Source organism: Diplotaxodon limnothrissa, linkage group LG10, assembly GCF_057381915.1.
Source record: "Diplotaxodon limnothrissa isolate DT_005_m linkage group LG10, D_limnothrissa_male_GT1.1, whole genome shotgun sequence".
Classification (NCBI taxonomy): Eukaryota; Metazoa; Chordata; class Actinopteri; order Cichliformes; family Cichlidae; genus Diplotaxodon; species Diplotaxodon limnothrissa.
Window position 1 is genome coordinate 31,706,177 of NC_140605.1, and position 16,531 is coordinate 31,722,707.

At 39.9% G+C, this 16,531-nt stretch overlaps 1 protein-coding gene across 1 annotated transcript in view; it reads right to left on the reverse strand.

The window, feature by feature from the left end:
- Window positions 1–1,320: 1,320 nt before the first annotated feature.
- The window catches only part of pof1b (POF1B actin binding protein), a 34,492-nt gene continuing 19,281 nt past the window's right edge, over window positions 1,321–16,531 (reverse strand). Inside the window, exons 4-13 of the mRNA XM_085364099.1 lie at window positions 13,281–13,314; window positions 12,433–12,513; window positions 11,752–11,844; window positions 10,724–10,837; window positions 7,844–7,996; window positions 7,604–7,723; window positions 6,627–6,758; window positions 4,664–4,734; window positions 3,914–4,028; window positions 1,321–2,936 (exon numbers count right to left, since the gene is read on the reverse strand). Of these exons, the coding sequence (XP_085220225.1) occupies window positions 2,916–2,936; window positions 3,914–4,028; window positions 4,664–4,734; window positions 6,627–6,758; window positions 7,604–7,723; window positions 7,844–7,996; window positions 10,724–10,837; window positions 11,752–11,844; window positions 12,433–12,513; window positions 13,281–13,314 (934 nt within the window). The 3' untranslated portion in view covers window positions 1,321–2,915. The remainder of the gene's footprint in view (window positions 2,937–3,913; window positions 4,029–4,663; window positions 4,735–6,626; window positions 6,759–7,603; window positions 7,724–7,843; window positions 7,997–10,723; window positions 10,838–11,751; window positions 11,845–12,432; window positions 12,514–13,280; window positions 13,315–16,531) is intronic.

Genomic DNA, 16,531 nt, shown 5'->3' on the forward strand with positions numbered 1-16,531 from the left:
AGTTGATTTAAATGCATTTAAATAAAGCTGCCAGTCGAGGCGTCACCATCACTTTTACCTCTCACGTCTTTCTATTCGGGTTGTAGCCAGTTTGTGCTGTTCTTTAAAGGAAGAACTACACATTGTTTTACAAAGATCTTGTAATATTACTTCACTGTTGTCTATATCACTTACAAACAATCATTAACTGTATTTTATACCCCATCATCAGCATCAGTATACTACAATACAAATCAACGACAACATAAGCAGGTTTAGTAGACAATCACGGATTGGTGGTTGTTTTTTAAAAAGAGGATGAAAACAATAACTGGACCTTCTCTATGCTTTCATCATTTTGGGTCAGATTATGTTGAAAATTAATTTTGTATGGAAGTTGTTTTTTTTCATTAGAACTGTCTTACAATAAATTCAAAACAGAAAAACAAATCTAATCCAAAAACTGTTTAATTACTTTAAAATCATACATTTAAAATTCTGAATTTTCTTTTGAGTTCTGCAAATACATTTGCCCTTAATATAATTTATTACCATCCAACCCTGACATTCGGTTATTAGCAGATTTTTTTTTAAGCTTGTGGCGCAGTAACAAATACACAGCCTCAGTTTAAAGTCAGCAGTTTCAGTGTTCTATTTCATGTAAACCACAAGCTGCTGATGAGCCAGTAAAGCAGGCTACAGTGCCTTCAATACCTCTTTAACACCATCTGATACTGGTGCCAGTAATAGTGTTGAGCCAGTTCTGTCTTCAGCACCACAATGCAACAGGTTTTAGGACCGACTATGTAGTGTCAGGGAGTTGAGGTAAGTTCTATTTTAAGAAAATCATGGCAGCCAGAAACTGTGGGCTGTACCTACCAATCATTCTTCACTTTCTTGTGGTAGCCCCTCCCACACCACTGATGTCAGTGATCCCAACTCTCGGCCGGGAAATTTTGTGGTGCCGTTCTGATGCCAGGTTTTTTGGCATGGGCACTGGTCTTTCCTTGGTAGAAACACACGGAACTGGCTATCAACTGGGCACCTGCATCGGTGGAAAAGGGGTATGAGTGCTACCCAGTAGACACAAAGCCTTCTGCTTGTATGTAAGAAGAGTAGAAAAAAGAAGCTGAAACAGAAACAGACTCGGGCATAAAGTTTATATGATATTGTGCTTTAAATCTTCTTGCACCATCTTAACACCCCCCCTTCCCAAAATCATGCTTCAGTTCCAGCTATATTCCCCTCCCACCCTCCCGCCCAATGTGATGCTTCGCACCCGGAGGCATCCAATCAAGCCTGAATTTTCTCACACGAATGTGAGGCATCACACACCCCGAACCCGAGATCGCACATGAAAGCTACATGTGAACCCATTCACCTCTGAGTCATAGAAAACTTACAAATAAAGTAAAATGCACTGAACAAAAAAAACAGTCACTTAGCACTAAACAGAAGTAAACTACCCGTTAAGAACGTTTGTTAAATGATCATGAGAACCGCAGTGCAGAGGGGGATTATTCCACACGCGCACTGGAGAGATCATACACTAAGCACGCCCAGCTTACAAATATACACAAATATTTACATGCAGAGTAGCAGTCATAGAAATGCATCCACTTCCTCGTCCCCTGGGCAAGAATGGCTGTGGTGGCTTTGAGGAGGATTGCATGCTACATGCTACATGCTACATGGTACCAGTCTTGGCAAAACACACATCGGTGACAACTGGAGGCTGACACTTTGGTACTTAGCATTTGGTTCCACAGCGGTGCATTGTTTTCCTTCGGTTAGCTGCAGACTTCTTGTCTCGTTGATCCAATCTTTTGACATTTAGTGATTTCAAAGGTAATTAAGCAGATTTGACAGTTTCTTTTACAACTTCTCGTGTTTAGACAGAAGCATAGATTTGCAAACCTCTGTCAGGAGAGCTTTTCTAGAAAAGCTTATTCATAGTGTTCACAGTTAAGAATACTGAAGTCACTTTATTAGGTATATCTGTCTAGTGCAGCCAGTTCAAAGAATGAACAAAAACGGACACGTTGTACTATGATGCATGAGGATGCACAGGTAGGCTTAATAAACTGAACAGAGAGCATATAAAGTATATATATTTCAAACAATCTCCTTCCTCTAGAAAGAAAATGGGAAATAAATAAGAATATTACTTCCTTAGAAACAAAACTTAAACTATTTCCATCCAAGAATTTTACAGCATGGGAAGACAAACATCCACGTGGAACCAAATCCAAACTTATCTTGCCCCAGCTGGGTAGAGATGGGACAGATAATCATCAACAGAGCAATATATCACAATACAATCTCCTGTGAATATTCTTGTATATCAGACTAAGCCTGAAAGATTTTAAATTTCAGGTCATAGTGTACAATCTTTCCCATTTCTTCTTTAAATACCAACTTTGTGAGGTATCACAGATGACTATATTGCAGTATATTGCAGAATCACTTGTTTAGTGATTCCATTGAGTGCTTTGTATTAATGTGCTAAAGTGCAGAGTCAAACCAAATAAGACTGAATGTTAAATTTAGTGAAACCAGCAGAATGAGGTTATAAAGGTCGGACAGTTCAACTCTAATCTCAGCGTGTTCCCAGTTGTCGTGACTCTTTTTACCCGTGCCTCAATCCATAACTGGCTGTAGCATCATCTGATCAGATTTGGCCTGTGATTAGTAGATTATTAATTCCCTTTTTATTAGTTACAAGGGAAAAAAATGAAAATTTTGATAAAATTGTCACCCCAAACAATTTGGTCAAAGCAAAGATTCCAAATTTAGGGGCAAAGAAGGGGATTTCAACCACCACCATCCCTGGGAGCCCTGAGGGGAGGGGGAGGAGCATGCAGGGGAATAGGGGGTGACATCTGGATCTTCTGGTTGGTCATAGTTCATTCCTGTCGGAGAGAAGCAGTGTGTCTTTAAGGGGTTGTAATGATTTCCTGTTTCAAAATAAAAAAAACAGGTAGAGCTGTTATAATTCAGTTTAAATATGCAAACGCTTCACTTGTTTAATGGAGAAGATGCAAAGAAAACACAGTTTCCACAATTTGAACAGCCTCGGTCTTACGGATTCTCAGAGTCCCGACTATCACATTCCTTCACAGTAGATTACTCCTTTACTGCTTCATTGCAAAATACTTTAATGTTACAATTCATGATCAGAAAAATAAAAACAATCTCAGATATGAGCAGGAGGACTTGACAAGTCGATGTAGTCACGGGAAAACTGGCACATGCAGACACAGACAGTATAATCAGGGCTTTGCTGTTTAGCTGAAAACTTCAAACAGTGTAGGTCAATAATAAAATAAGATATCTTGCTTTCACAGCACGCAAAAAGTGCAGTTTTTATATTTATTATTTCTGAATAATGAACACTGATTTACTTGAACTCTTTTAAGATTTGACATTATGCATGAAATAAACTCCAAGTTTGAAGTTTGAATTTCCCCTTTTTAACATTCTATTTGTCACTTAAGAGCCGATAATGATGATAGACTTTGTTGCACATGTAATGAAGCTGCTTGACAATCAATTGATATAAAATCTAGCCGTGTGCCCACATGTGGATTGTTTTATTCGTTTATTTTCACCTTTGTCAGTTTTTTTTGTTTGCATCAGGTTGTAAATCTGCAAAATTAACTTAAAGTCCCACAAAAGTCTTTACATTTTGTGCAGTTTGTCAGTTTTTCTGTCAGAATCTCCGTTCAAATCACGTCGAATTATAAACACATACATGTAAATTCAAGAACATATGAACTTTTGGTAATTTCTTTTTCAACAAACCTAATATTTTTTAATGCAGCTGTATGTACAGGTGCACTGCTGTCGCTCATTAAATCAGTGTGGAATGTAGAGCAGCTCAGTGAAAGTGACCTGCTCACTCTCACCCTTCACTCTCGCCTCCTGTTTTTACCTGTTTGATCATCTGTCCACTTCTCTCGATGACGATGGTCTTGTCTTCTTTGACAGGTGAGGTGACCTGGTAATCATCACTGAGCAGACCAAGGATCGGGTACTGGTTCCTGTACCTGCAAACGCACATTTAGTTGTTATTCTCAGATTGTGAGTCACGTGGATGGTTAGAATTTGTCTGTATATACTGCATTCAAGTGATTCAACTGTCACTTATCTTTTTGAAAGTGTAATAGGTGGCAGTTTAAAAAAACAGATCTCCCCAAAACACAATAGATTAAATAATTTTGTTCTATTGTGTTTTTCTCCTTTTTCTCTCTTCGGCCAAACAACACGTTCCATAATCGCATTAATTAAGAAGAGCCACACCGGCAAGCTGTACAAGTACTCCTGTGAAATTTGTGATTAAAAATCAAGAATAAAGGCTATTAAAGGTTTGGTTTTCATGTCATTCCACTTAAGATAAATCCCACTCTTTTACTGTGTGTCCAAATGGGTGTCTTTCAGTGCCACATTTAATGACCTGCCTTATGTAAAAGATGCCCACCGTTCAAAGACCTGAGAAGATAACGTCAGGCTTTGACTGTGGTTGCTGGGTTAGTCCTACACGTCACGTTGCTTCAAAGCATTTTCAGCATGAGCTAGCAAGAACTCAGTCAGTAGAATCAGCAGAGTTAAGGGTCACTTAACATAAGTTAACTTGATATAAAGTTATCTTGTCTGGCAGCAATCTGTCATAGTTATTTCGTACCTTTTGGTGATGATGGTCTTAGTGACATTCTTGGAGCTGCTGTTCCTGTCCTGCATCAGCCTTCTGATCTCCTGAGGACCACAAGAAGCCGTCAGTTAAACGGCACATTGTGCTCCACACAGATAGCTCACACTCATTCCAGTCACTTTGCATTCATTTAGGCAATTTTTTAAATGTGTCAGAGTAAAATGGAACTCGAGTACCAACACATGGTATGGAATTTATAGTCTTTTTTACTGTTAACTTCACAGCAAATGAATGTCGAGCAAAACTATTTCCTGCAGTTTGTGCAGTTTTAATTGCGCTGGTATGTGATGTGAGCCACCTGAGGTAATCAAACACGCCTGAGGTTAAACAACAGATTTTGAATGAAAACAATGGAATTAGAATGAAAACAACAGAATTAAAATGAAAAGAACAGAATTAGAATGAGAAGAATCATATTTGAATGAAAACAACGGAATGTGAATGAAAAGAACAGATTTTGAATGAAAACAAAAGAATTAGAATGAAAGCACGGGAATTAAAATGAAAAGAAAATAATTTGAATGAAAAGAACAGTATTTGAATTAAAGCAACGCAATTTGAATGAAAACAAAAGCATTAGAATGAAAACAACGGGAATTTGAATAAAAAGAGTAGAATTAGAATGAGAAGAACAGCATTTGAATAAAAACAACAGCATTTGAATAAAAACAACAGAATTTGAATGAAAAGAACAGATTTTGAATGAAAACAAAAGCATTAGAATGAAAGCACGGGAATTTGAATGAAAACAACGGAATTAAAATGAAAAGAAAAGAATTAGAATGAGAAGAATCGAATTTGAATAAAAACAACAGAATTTGAATGAAAACAAAAAAATAGAATGAAAGCACGGGAATTTGAATGAAAAGAATTAGAATGAAAAGAACAGAATTTGAATGAAAGCAACAGATTTTGAAATTAAATTAACTATCATCTTTCAGTCAGAGGAATGTAGTTGGACCTGAAAGGTGCTGGCTTTGTTTTCTTCATTTACAAACTTCATTTTTAGCATTCAGTTTGTTTCTGCATGACTAAAGACAAATCTGTTGATCATCCAAAATGTAGTAAGTCTGATGGTGATAAAGGAAAATTGTGGTTTACTAAAATTGCTTTTGCAGTTTGCACATAATTGAATCCAGACTGGTTTTAACTGGAAACACAGCAGGATCAGTGAACAGAATGAGTCGGACGATCTCACAGGAGCTTCACAAGTTACCCTTTTTTTCGGATGTGAAAAATGGCAGACGGTAAAATCATTACCTTCACTATCAGTTTATATTCTACATATAAAAAGCCTATTTCTACCTAGAAACATCTAATCAGACTGCTTCCGCATATGCAGATCTCAGTATTAAACTTTGTGACTATATTGATATTGAAGCTGATATTGTGTGGAAAAATAACCCCACTTTAGTTAAATTCAAACTGAATGGCTTTGCAGTACCTCAAATGGCCACGTGAGGCTGCTAACTGACTCCATCTCCATTCCCAAATGGCTTTTAGTGTCAAAATACCAAACTTTTACAGCAGCAACAGGCAGGGTCAGAGCCTGTAGAAAAAAGTTATTTCTATAGGTTTTCCCTCTTCTTAACAACTGTGAGAGGGTGGAAATTAGAGGTGGGGCTATTTGAACTCAAAGTTGAACACAGGCAGCTGTACCCACTCATCTTTGTTTTAGTCCATCATTACAAACCTGTTGGTCTGCTTTTCATCACAGCCAGGTCTCCAGATATAATTAATACTTGATCTGTATTTAAGGTTTAACAGATTCTTTATAAAACGAACTGAAAAACAGCTATTTTATATAATATCCAGCTGATTCTATTTAGTCTCTTGATTCTGAGAGCGCCGGTTTGTCTCGACTGATCCTTTTGATAGTCTTCCATCTTTGACTGGCACAAAATTAAACAGTGTTGATGTGTTGTGTGTTGCAGACCTCCTCTTGTTTGGAGATGGTGGTCTTCTGCTGCTCCAACATGGTGAGAAGCTCTGTGATCTTTAGTTGAAGACTCTTCTCTGAGGACGACCTGTCAGTGGTGACCTCTGTCTGAATCCTTGTTATCTGGGTCTGGAGAGATTAGAGCAAGAGACGGAGAGCAAACCAGGAAAAAAAATGAGTTTAGGTAAGACTACGACTGGGAGCATGTTAGAAGATATATTTTTATGTTTCTGGCCTATAACATGCAACTGAAACTGCCAACAACGTGCAAGCGAAAAACAATGCCTTCCTTAAATACAAGCACCGGGATGCACCGTCATCTAACATTAATCATTATTTCATGGTTTCTGGTACCAGCACTCACTATGGGAAGCAGGCAAACAGGAAGCATTGTGACACTGTGGGCAATGTTGTGCTGTTAAACCTTGGGTCCTGCTATCCATGTGGATGTTATTTTGACACATACTACATACGTAAGCACTGTTGCAGACCACGTACATCCTTTCATGGAAACAATGTTCCCTGATGGCTGTGACCTCTTGCAGCAGGATAATGTGGCCTCCCACAGAGTGAAAATGGTTCAGGAACGGTTTGAGGAGCACAACGACAAGCCTCCAAATTCCCCAGATCTCAATCCAATCGAGCATCTGTGCGATGTGCTGGAAAAACACATCTGATCCGTAGAGGCCCCACCTCGCAACTTACAGGACTTACAAGGCTCTGTTGCTAACATCTTTGTGCCAGATACCACAGCACACCTTCAAGGGTCTAGTGGAGTCCATGCCTCGATGAGTCAGGGCTGTTTTGGCAGCCGAACAGGGACCAATGCAATATTAGGCAGGCAGATCTTTGGCGACAAATCAACTTTTGTGCAGCTTCTGTAGCTCGCCACTTACCTATCTGAAAACCAAACTTCTGTGGTCTATTTTTTTTTTTTTTTCATTTTGATGAGAATCTAGTTCTTCCTGTCTTACCCTCAGCCTCTCGATCTCCCGATCTTTCTCTCGAGTCAAGGTGCTGAGCTGCTCATTGTACTGACGGGATAATTCGTCTGTTTTGATCTGAAAGGTGGAGCTGCTACCTTGTCCAGCCAGCTGATAGGAGGGACAGACAAGACAAAAAGACAAAAGATTTCAAAAACACATTTTGCTAAATAACTGCATAACTTTCTTTATTTAAAGAGATGTAGGGGAAAAAAGCATATCCAGCTTTACCTTCTGTCGGAGCATCTTGTTCTCATTCTCCATTGCTTTCATTCTTGCTTCCATCTCTTTCAGCTTGAAGTCACGATTCGAGTCGCTACTTTGTTTGCTCATGATCTGGCTCTCCAGTGAACGCTGGGCGGCCTGGGATTCCTTCACAGACAGCTGCAGAAAGACAACACACATAGACGCTATGTAGACGCCCGAATCCAACACAGTCAGAAACTGCAGTACCTGACTGTGTCGAAGAGTATTATTTGTTAAACTGAAGGTCAAATTCTTGCCTCAACGTCGACCTGCTATTTGTGCATATGCAGTAATCCATACTCTGAGGAATCACTACAAACATCTTGCGTGTCCTCATTCCAAATAAAGAATTGCCTTTTTAGATGAACTGACAAGCAAAAGTAGCAAAGCTACTTACATTTCTCCTTCTCTGATACATGAACCCATGCAGATAGATTCACAGAAGCAGCACACATTTTCAAAGATTAAAAAAAATAGCTGGGTTGTTCAGGTTTTCCTCATTTTGATCCTTAAGTGAAACATCTCCACTATTTGCACAGTAACGCTGGCCAGTGACTGCAATGAAACACTTTCTATGAAGAGTGCAACTGAGTCCTGCCCATGCTTGAAGGCAAAACAGGTCATAGCTCTCTGTTGTCTTTGCAAACATGCCTCCAGAAAACTCTGGATTTCTGGAATTCTGTTTTCATAGTCGGCACGCGTGAAAGAATGGAATCGCCTTTTTTTCTGGCAATTTTCATAGTGTTGTGATAATACGTAAAGTTCGTTTTTTGATTTTTTTACACACAGCCTTCAACTGTAGTAAAATACTTCTCTGTGACTATTAGTGGAAATGACAGCAGTCACTCTTAACAACCGCAATGTATCCTTTAACATTTCTCTCCTTAACACCATAGCTACCCAGGACCTCCTCTGCTCCCTGCTCCCTTCACCTACATGTCCATTGAAGTCCGCTCCAATCACCACTCTCTCCTCAATGAAGACTCTCTTCTAACACTTAGTCCAGAAATCCTCTCTTTCAACTGACTTCCAACCTGTGGGGCACACACTTTAAAACTCAGGAGAGTTTTCTCCAAGCATGACATCCCGGTGCATTTCAGACCCAGCAACACGCTCAGACAAAAACTGGTTCACCCGAAAGACAAAACGCCAAAACACAGACTTAACAATGTGGTGTATGCTGTACAGTGCAGCGAGGAATGCCCAGACCTCTACATTGGAGAGACCAAACAGCCACTTCACAAGCGCATGGCACAACACAGAAGAGCCACCTCCACAGGACAAGACTCAGCAGTCCATCTGCATCTTAAGGACAAAGGACACTCTTTCGAGGATGCCAATGTTCACATTTTGGACAGAGAGGACAGATGGTTTGAAAGAGGAGTGAAAGAAGCCATCTATGTCCACTGTGAGCGACCATCTTTGAACAGAGGCGGGGGTTTACGACACCAACTCTCTGCCATCTATAATCCAGTTTTGAGTTCCCTTCCCAGACGCCTTAACGCCCACTCACATCCTGGGCCAGCTGACCTCAGGAATTCTTATGATAAGGTGGGGCCAGGTTTCACAATGAACTCACCCGAAACTCTGGCTGATTGGGACCCACGCCCAGTTTCCCACCTTGGCTCAGGGAATTAGAGGATCATCAGGGGGTCCTTTTCTCCCTCTGTGGGGGGAAACTCCCACTAGGTTTATATCTGGGACTCTCCACCATTTGACCTTAGAACTGAAGAAGCTTCTCGGATGAGAGGTGAAACGTCTTCAAGCAACTTAAAGAAGTCCAGACGCTTTTCTTTGCAAGCTCCTTGACACACTTTAAACATTCATCATATTTTCTTATTATTTCCAGCATGAAACTCTAGACCCTGTCTGGCGCTCTCTCTACCTCAACACTATTCACATAGTCTTGGTTCAAGATCGCAACTACTCCATTTTTCTTCCTATCTACACCATCGTAGAACAGTTTGAATCCACCTCCCTTCCACCCTTGTCTCCTGAATACACAACATATCTATGTTTCATCTCGCCATCATATCAACCAGCTCTCTCCCTTTACTACTCACAGGCCCTACATTTAGTGTCCCTAATCTCACATTTACACACCTGCCTTTCCTCCTCTGTCTTCACCCAACAGTAGCACATTTTCTCCCATTTCCAGTATCTCATTCTTGATGATCAGCACATTTGATTTAACGCAAACGTTTAACCCTCTCCATTTATGCAGGGAACAGGCACTAGGAGCACACTGGCTTGTGATCCCCCATCACTGGATGCCAACACTATGGTGGTGAATTTTTAATTTTACATCTGTATATTGGACTCATGGGCACTTTGACTGACAGCTGGCTTTGCAAGCACTTTGGTAAACTACAGTAGCTTGTTCTGGTGTAGAGACCTAAAGATAAAGGCAACAAAAAATTTAATATTTTTTAGCCTTGGGTAACCAAGTTCTACCTGCTAAGCAGAGAGAGGCCACTAAAAGAAACCTCTGACACTGAAAATCTTAATAATTTTGGCTGTTTAAAGTAATTTTGTAGCCTCTCATTGGTCCATTTCATACTGTAGTACCAGCCTCTCCCTCAGCCTGGTTTTGCCTGCAGGTCTCCTCTTCCAAAACCCTGCCATGCTTGCTCATGATTGTCTGATAGTTCGGGTTCTGTCTCTGTATGTAGACACTGACATTAAAAGAAACTGTACTGGAATTAAACCGGCTCTTTTCCCCTCCAGTGTTTTTGTGGTATTATGAAACAAACCAAATACAAGTTACTCATCAAAACGGTGGTTTCTCCAAGCACAATTTGGAGAAACAAATTTTGTTCATGAATATTTGGCACACACACTAACAGACAGACACACGTGGAGTACCTGGAGCTGTCTGTTGTTTTCTCGGACGGTCGCCAGGAGGGAGTCATACTGCCGAGCCTGGTCTGTTTTGAAACTCAGATCTCTCTCCAAAGAGTCCTTCTCACTCTCCAGACGCTGTAATATCAGACAGACATATCACATCTTTAACAGTAATAATCATATACTTCATGATCGCTGACATGCCTTCTTCTTTGCTTCTGGATTCAGATTAGTCATTACGCTGGGCTTGTTGTTGGAATCAGAGAAAACACACATTTGCATTTTTGATTCCTTGTCAGAAATGTAAGCACAATGAATGTGACTCACCACACCTCATTAATAGTTTGATACTATCTTTCTGGTGTCCTGTACGTGCCTGTCTAATTGAAACTATTTAAGTAACTCGCACCCCTGTGAAAAAGCTCATATACGATGCGTGAAGCCTTTGGGCGCATACTGTTCTACCCTGACAGACGCTGCTGTACAGATCTGAATGTTACTTATGTAACCACACCCTCTGTCATGTTCTTCCCTCAGTGCTGATGTTACACTGAAGTCGTTATCAACCAAATAGGTTCAAGTGGACATGGCAGAACCATGAGGTGTTGATGTTACGGTCACATTTACACTCCTGACTTAAACCCATTAATACCAAAATTTGAATGTTTAATATAGAAGCATATTGAATGTACCACTATATTTATTCCCCTACAATATTATAAAGTGTTAGCATTTTTTCTTTGACTTTCTTTCTTAGGAGATGTTTGCTTGTTTGTTGTCATGTACTGGAGTTTTCTCAGTTGCTTAAAGATGATCTGACAGCTTTGATTTATACTCCTGTTTGTGTTTGTTACCACAGTTTTTTATTTTCTTTTGCTGTCGCCGCAGAGTCAAACTAGCGGTTCCAGTTTCTCCCCAAGATTCCAAGAAGACACAAAGCCGATCCACCCTACTTTTTATCCAGATACCAAGCACTGTGCTGCAGAGGACAGTGTCTGAGTTATGGTGACTGAGCTGGGACTTGTCTGAAGTGTTTTTCTCCTTCTTACCCGCAGGTCCTCCGACATGTGCATGAGCTCCTCTCTCAAACTGTTGAAGGTGGACAGCAGCAGACGCATGCTCTTATCTGCAGTGAGACGAGTCTGACACACAAACACAGAGAAGGTAACACCAGAGAGGGGACAGAAAAAACAAAGGTGTGAAGCTCAATGCTTTGCAGTCGTAAATATTATTTAAAAAGCACATATTCTGCTGTTTTAGGCGGCCCAACACAGATGCTACTGGTACAGACAGAATTTCAAACGGTAACTAGTTTGACCTTATTAATGACCTTGTCTGGATATGATTATGAGGTCCAATACACAGTATTGAGCGCTTTACTAAGGTCTAACAGGATAAACACAGAGCTGAATCCACTGTCAGAGGCCATAAGAAGATCAAGCTAACCTTCACTAGTCCTGTTTCTTTCAAGAACCTTTTAAATAAGAGGAAGGCTGGAATTCAGCCTATAATTAACTAAGACATGTGGTTAGCTAAGACAGCTGGAGGAATCCCAGCTCCCATCTATCCAAGTACTAACCGGGCCTGACGCTGCTTAGCTTCTCAGATAAGACGAGACCAGGCATCGTCAGGTGACAGGCTTGAATTTGTGGGATTATATTCTCATTGATAGCAAAATGTGTTATTAATTAAACTTGTGTATTATTGGAATCTTTCTGTCTGTCACTTACCTGTAGCAGGTAGCGCATTTGTTGCTTGGTCAGTTCAGTAGCTCCTTTTGGAATCAAAGCCTCCACCTCCTCTTTATCCACCTGAAGTTAAAGAATGACAAAAACACTTTTACTTATTCATCACCTGGCACGTTTTTGCACATGTTTTGGGACTGTCCTGTTGTATCCAATTTTTGGGTCTTTGTGAACTCTGTGTTATCTGAGGTACTGGAAGTTTTTTATGTTCCCAATCCTGGTCTTTGTCTCCTTAATGATACCTCTGAAATCTCCTTAAAACAAATACAATGCAAAATGTTGTTCGCTGGATTCACATCCGCAAAGAAGACTATTACGAGGCAATGGTTCAGTCCTGACATTTGTATGGAATCATTCTGGAGACGATGTCTTATCCGTGTTATTGGTTTTGAACATACCACAGCAAAATTAAATAAAGCTTGACCCACGACTGTCGAAGCTTGGAAAATCTTCTCATCCAGAGTTATCTCCTGGAAGAGGCAATAATTGGTTTTAACTTTGTGTTTTTGTGTTTTTTCTTTGCTGTCCCTATGCCTTGTGACTAATGTTTGCTTTGCTACTGCAGTTTACAGTTGTGCTGTATATGTCTGTACCCCCCCCCCAAACCCCGTTTTAAATCAATAAAATGTTGATCACAAAAAAAAACACTTTTACTTTAGTTTTTGTTTCCGAGGACTTTAGTCAAAATCTCTCATATTCTGCAGAAAATGTCTGAAATCTGATTAGTTTCAAGGTTGTGACTCATTTTGACCGCAGCTAATGTTGTTGTGTCTCTCTGAGATCTCCTCAGATTCACTTATCAGTTGCTTGTGTGATGGAAGATTGTTTCTCACCATGGAATCTTTTCCCAAATCCATCTGGTGTTTCCTGGAACACAAAGCAAGGAAAACAATGAGTAAAACAGCGTGACTGGAAAGAGCTCCAGTAGGCGTGTTTTGTTCTATCTGAACAAAAACCTGTTCATCTCTGATGATGCATCAACGATTTGGGCTCCTTTTGGTGCACAAACTTATTTTATGGTTGAAAATTTTAATTTAGGACCATACTGAGATTAGGCACCATACTTAAGGTCACATGAAATCTTAGGATCATTTCCTGGTGCTGTGCTTTTCTATGTGTGGATAAGTTCGTGTGTTTTCCTGTGTGCCCAGAGGAGCGCCTGTTGGTGCCACTCTGACTAGCTCCTCTGTCCCATCCATATTCATCAAGGTGTGCGATCTGGCTAATGACAGCTGCAGCATTTTAAAGAGGTTTTCAGCTTTTCATGGAAACATTTCTTGATTATATGAAAACACCCTGAATCTCATCAGACTTGTCAGCGTGATATTTATTTCAGCCTAATTGCTTAGTCTGGACTGTGAGTCAGCGCACGTACAATAGTGTGGAACAAGTAAGTACATCTGTGCTCGGTGATTTAGAGACATGTAGGTGGTTGGCAGGAAGGTGAAAAGTTATGGCTACCCTCTCACTCACCCACACCTCATGAATCAACTGGGTGTTAACTTATTGGAGCTCCATTTCACTCCCTTTGGCCTTTTTAGCAAACCTGACCTACAGTTCATCCTTTTTTCTTACCTTGGTTTCCTGTACTAACATGCAGAGTGATGTGAAAATTAAGCAGAAACTGATGACGGTGAACATGTGCAAAATCAGCATGGATGATTTAAAATACACGTGCTGTACCAGGTTACGTTTTCAGGTGTACATACTGTGCAGGCACTCCTTATGATTCACAGACAACATGTGTACAGCTATATACACAATTAAAAAAATACAAATCAAAAACTGCAGAATCCACTGTCAGCAATCCCAAAAGCACAAGAAAATTCCAAAACACGTGATCCAGAATGCTATTATCACTCTTGCACAGCTCAAACACAGCACGAAGAATCTTTTGATCAAGTTTTCAATCTGATTTGAAAATGCTTTCCTGTTTCTTTAATGTAAACCATCTCCAACAAAACTCCAACTTGTCACACTCGTGTCCAAAGCACCGAATCTCTCCCAAATGACAGAGCAATCACACAGTTTGCAGGTGACACTGATCACCACAGTTCTGTTGTCTCCCACAGCAGCTGCAAACAGTGCTCACACACTGTATAGATCCAGTGCTGTGGTTCATCTCCATCTTTAGTATATTGATTATAAAATGGGGAGCGACATGCTGGGTGTGTGGATATCTGAATGGGCTTCACCAGAGGTACTGCATGACCTCACCTGGGAATTTGAAGGGGAACTGCGAGGTACTGTAAGGAGATCAGAGACGAGAAACTGCGGGAGTTACGAGCGAGAGAAGCCAACCCGAAACTCGCCTTCAACCTGTTTGAGCATGTTGCACATGAAACTAATCCAAGCTGCCAAACCCAGTGTCTGTCTCCATGACAATCTCACACAGCTTATCTAAATGGTGTACAGCAGTCCAATTCAAAACGATGTATGCGTATAACATCTCACCTTTCCGTGGACAAACAGAAAGGTGTGATGTTAAAGAAACATCCAACATAAAATTACACATCATCATTCGTTGTTCTGATCTCTCAAAGTTCACTTGAGGAATGAAAACAATTCTTCCGTTAGATGATTGGTGCTTGACGATGGGGTTGCAGATCGTGCAGGTGTCAGTAAAAGATCTCCCACAGGTTTTTTAGTTTTTCATGTCTGTGTGGACTGGAGTCATCATGGAGGCCCCTCCCCTCATGATAGAAAGGTTTCATCATAACGTGGAGGTGAACAACTCCGTAATGGTTTGAAAGACAACTCCCTCTAATGCAGTGGAGCATGACGCATTGGGTAATTTAACCAAAGCATGACACAGATGTTTCTCAGTTGTGCTAAACTCCAAAATCTGGTAGAAATGGAAGATTTCTTTGCGAAAGGCTATTTGTCTGGTAATAAGGACCGGGGTTTCCTTTTGTCCCCTGGTACTTTACTTATTCCAGAGTAAGATATTTGAAATTTCCTCTTCAAAATAAATCCATACTTCTCAGTTAAAACTTTTCTTTTTTTAAAAGCATATCACACAAAATAAAAGCTTTGTGTTTTGACTAGGTCATGGCCAGCTTTGCATTCTGCACTAAAAGTGTTGCAGAGCATGTCTGAGAACCAGACAATAGATGTCTTCATTTCACATCACTGCTTAAATAGCAGTGCAAGAAGTTGAAACAGGGAGCAAGAACGCTGTGTGAGTTTTTTTCATAAACTCATTCTTTTCAAGTAGTTCTTGCATCTGCTTTATATAAGAATAGAGGTTAAAATGCTAAAATTAAATAAAAATCAAATGTAAGCTTGGATTTAACCTCAAATTATGAAGACTCTTCCCTTAGGCTATTTTATTACAAAACACTGCATATAGTTTAACTGCTATGCAAATGATACCCAGTTATATTCACGCCAAAAATATTCCTAAAATGAGAAACATCCTGTCACATCCTGTGATACTAAGAAACTAGTCCACACATCTGGAACAATTGGAATTCCTTATTATCAGGCTTTTTTTTTTTTTTAAAACACAGTCTAGAAGGAGACACTATAGTAGGCTCCAGAACTGAATTTAAAATCCTTCATCTCACCTACAAAGTCTTGAATAATCAGGCTCCATTATATCTTAAAGGATTAGTACCATATCTTACTATCATACCTGAAATCTGTCTGTGTTTGTTCCTTTTTCCAATGCAGGAACTCCTGCAACACTTAAGGGAAGAGGAAAAATTTTATTGACTGACCAACGCGTCATTTTTGCTGTGATTTGTTCCTTCACCAACTCTTCCTACACAATCAGAAGTTGAGCAATCCAAATTTGCAACAAAGAACAAGATATGTCAACAGGCTAAAACTACCAAACTTTACTTTGCTATAAAAGGATTGCATCGTTTTCATTTCACAACCACCAGCACGAACAGGCCATTTGCTACTTGTTTATTCAGTGGTTCTTAAAGTTTTAGAATGGGAGGCGGAGCCTCTCCTCTGAAAACAGCTTCAAGTTTGAATTCAGACGACAAACATCTTATCTACTTTTATGATTATACAGTAAAAAAAAAATATTAAAAAGTATATTGTTTTGTTTTGTTTTTTAAATGAACTGAAT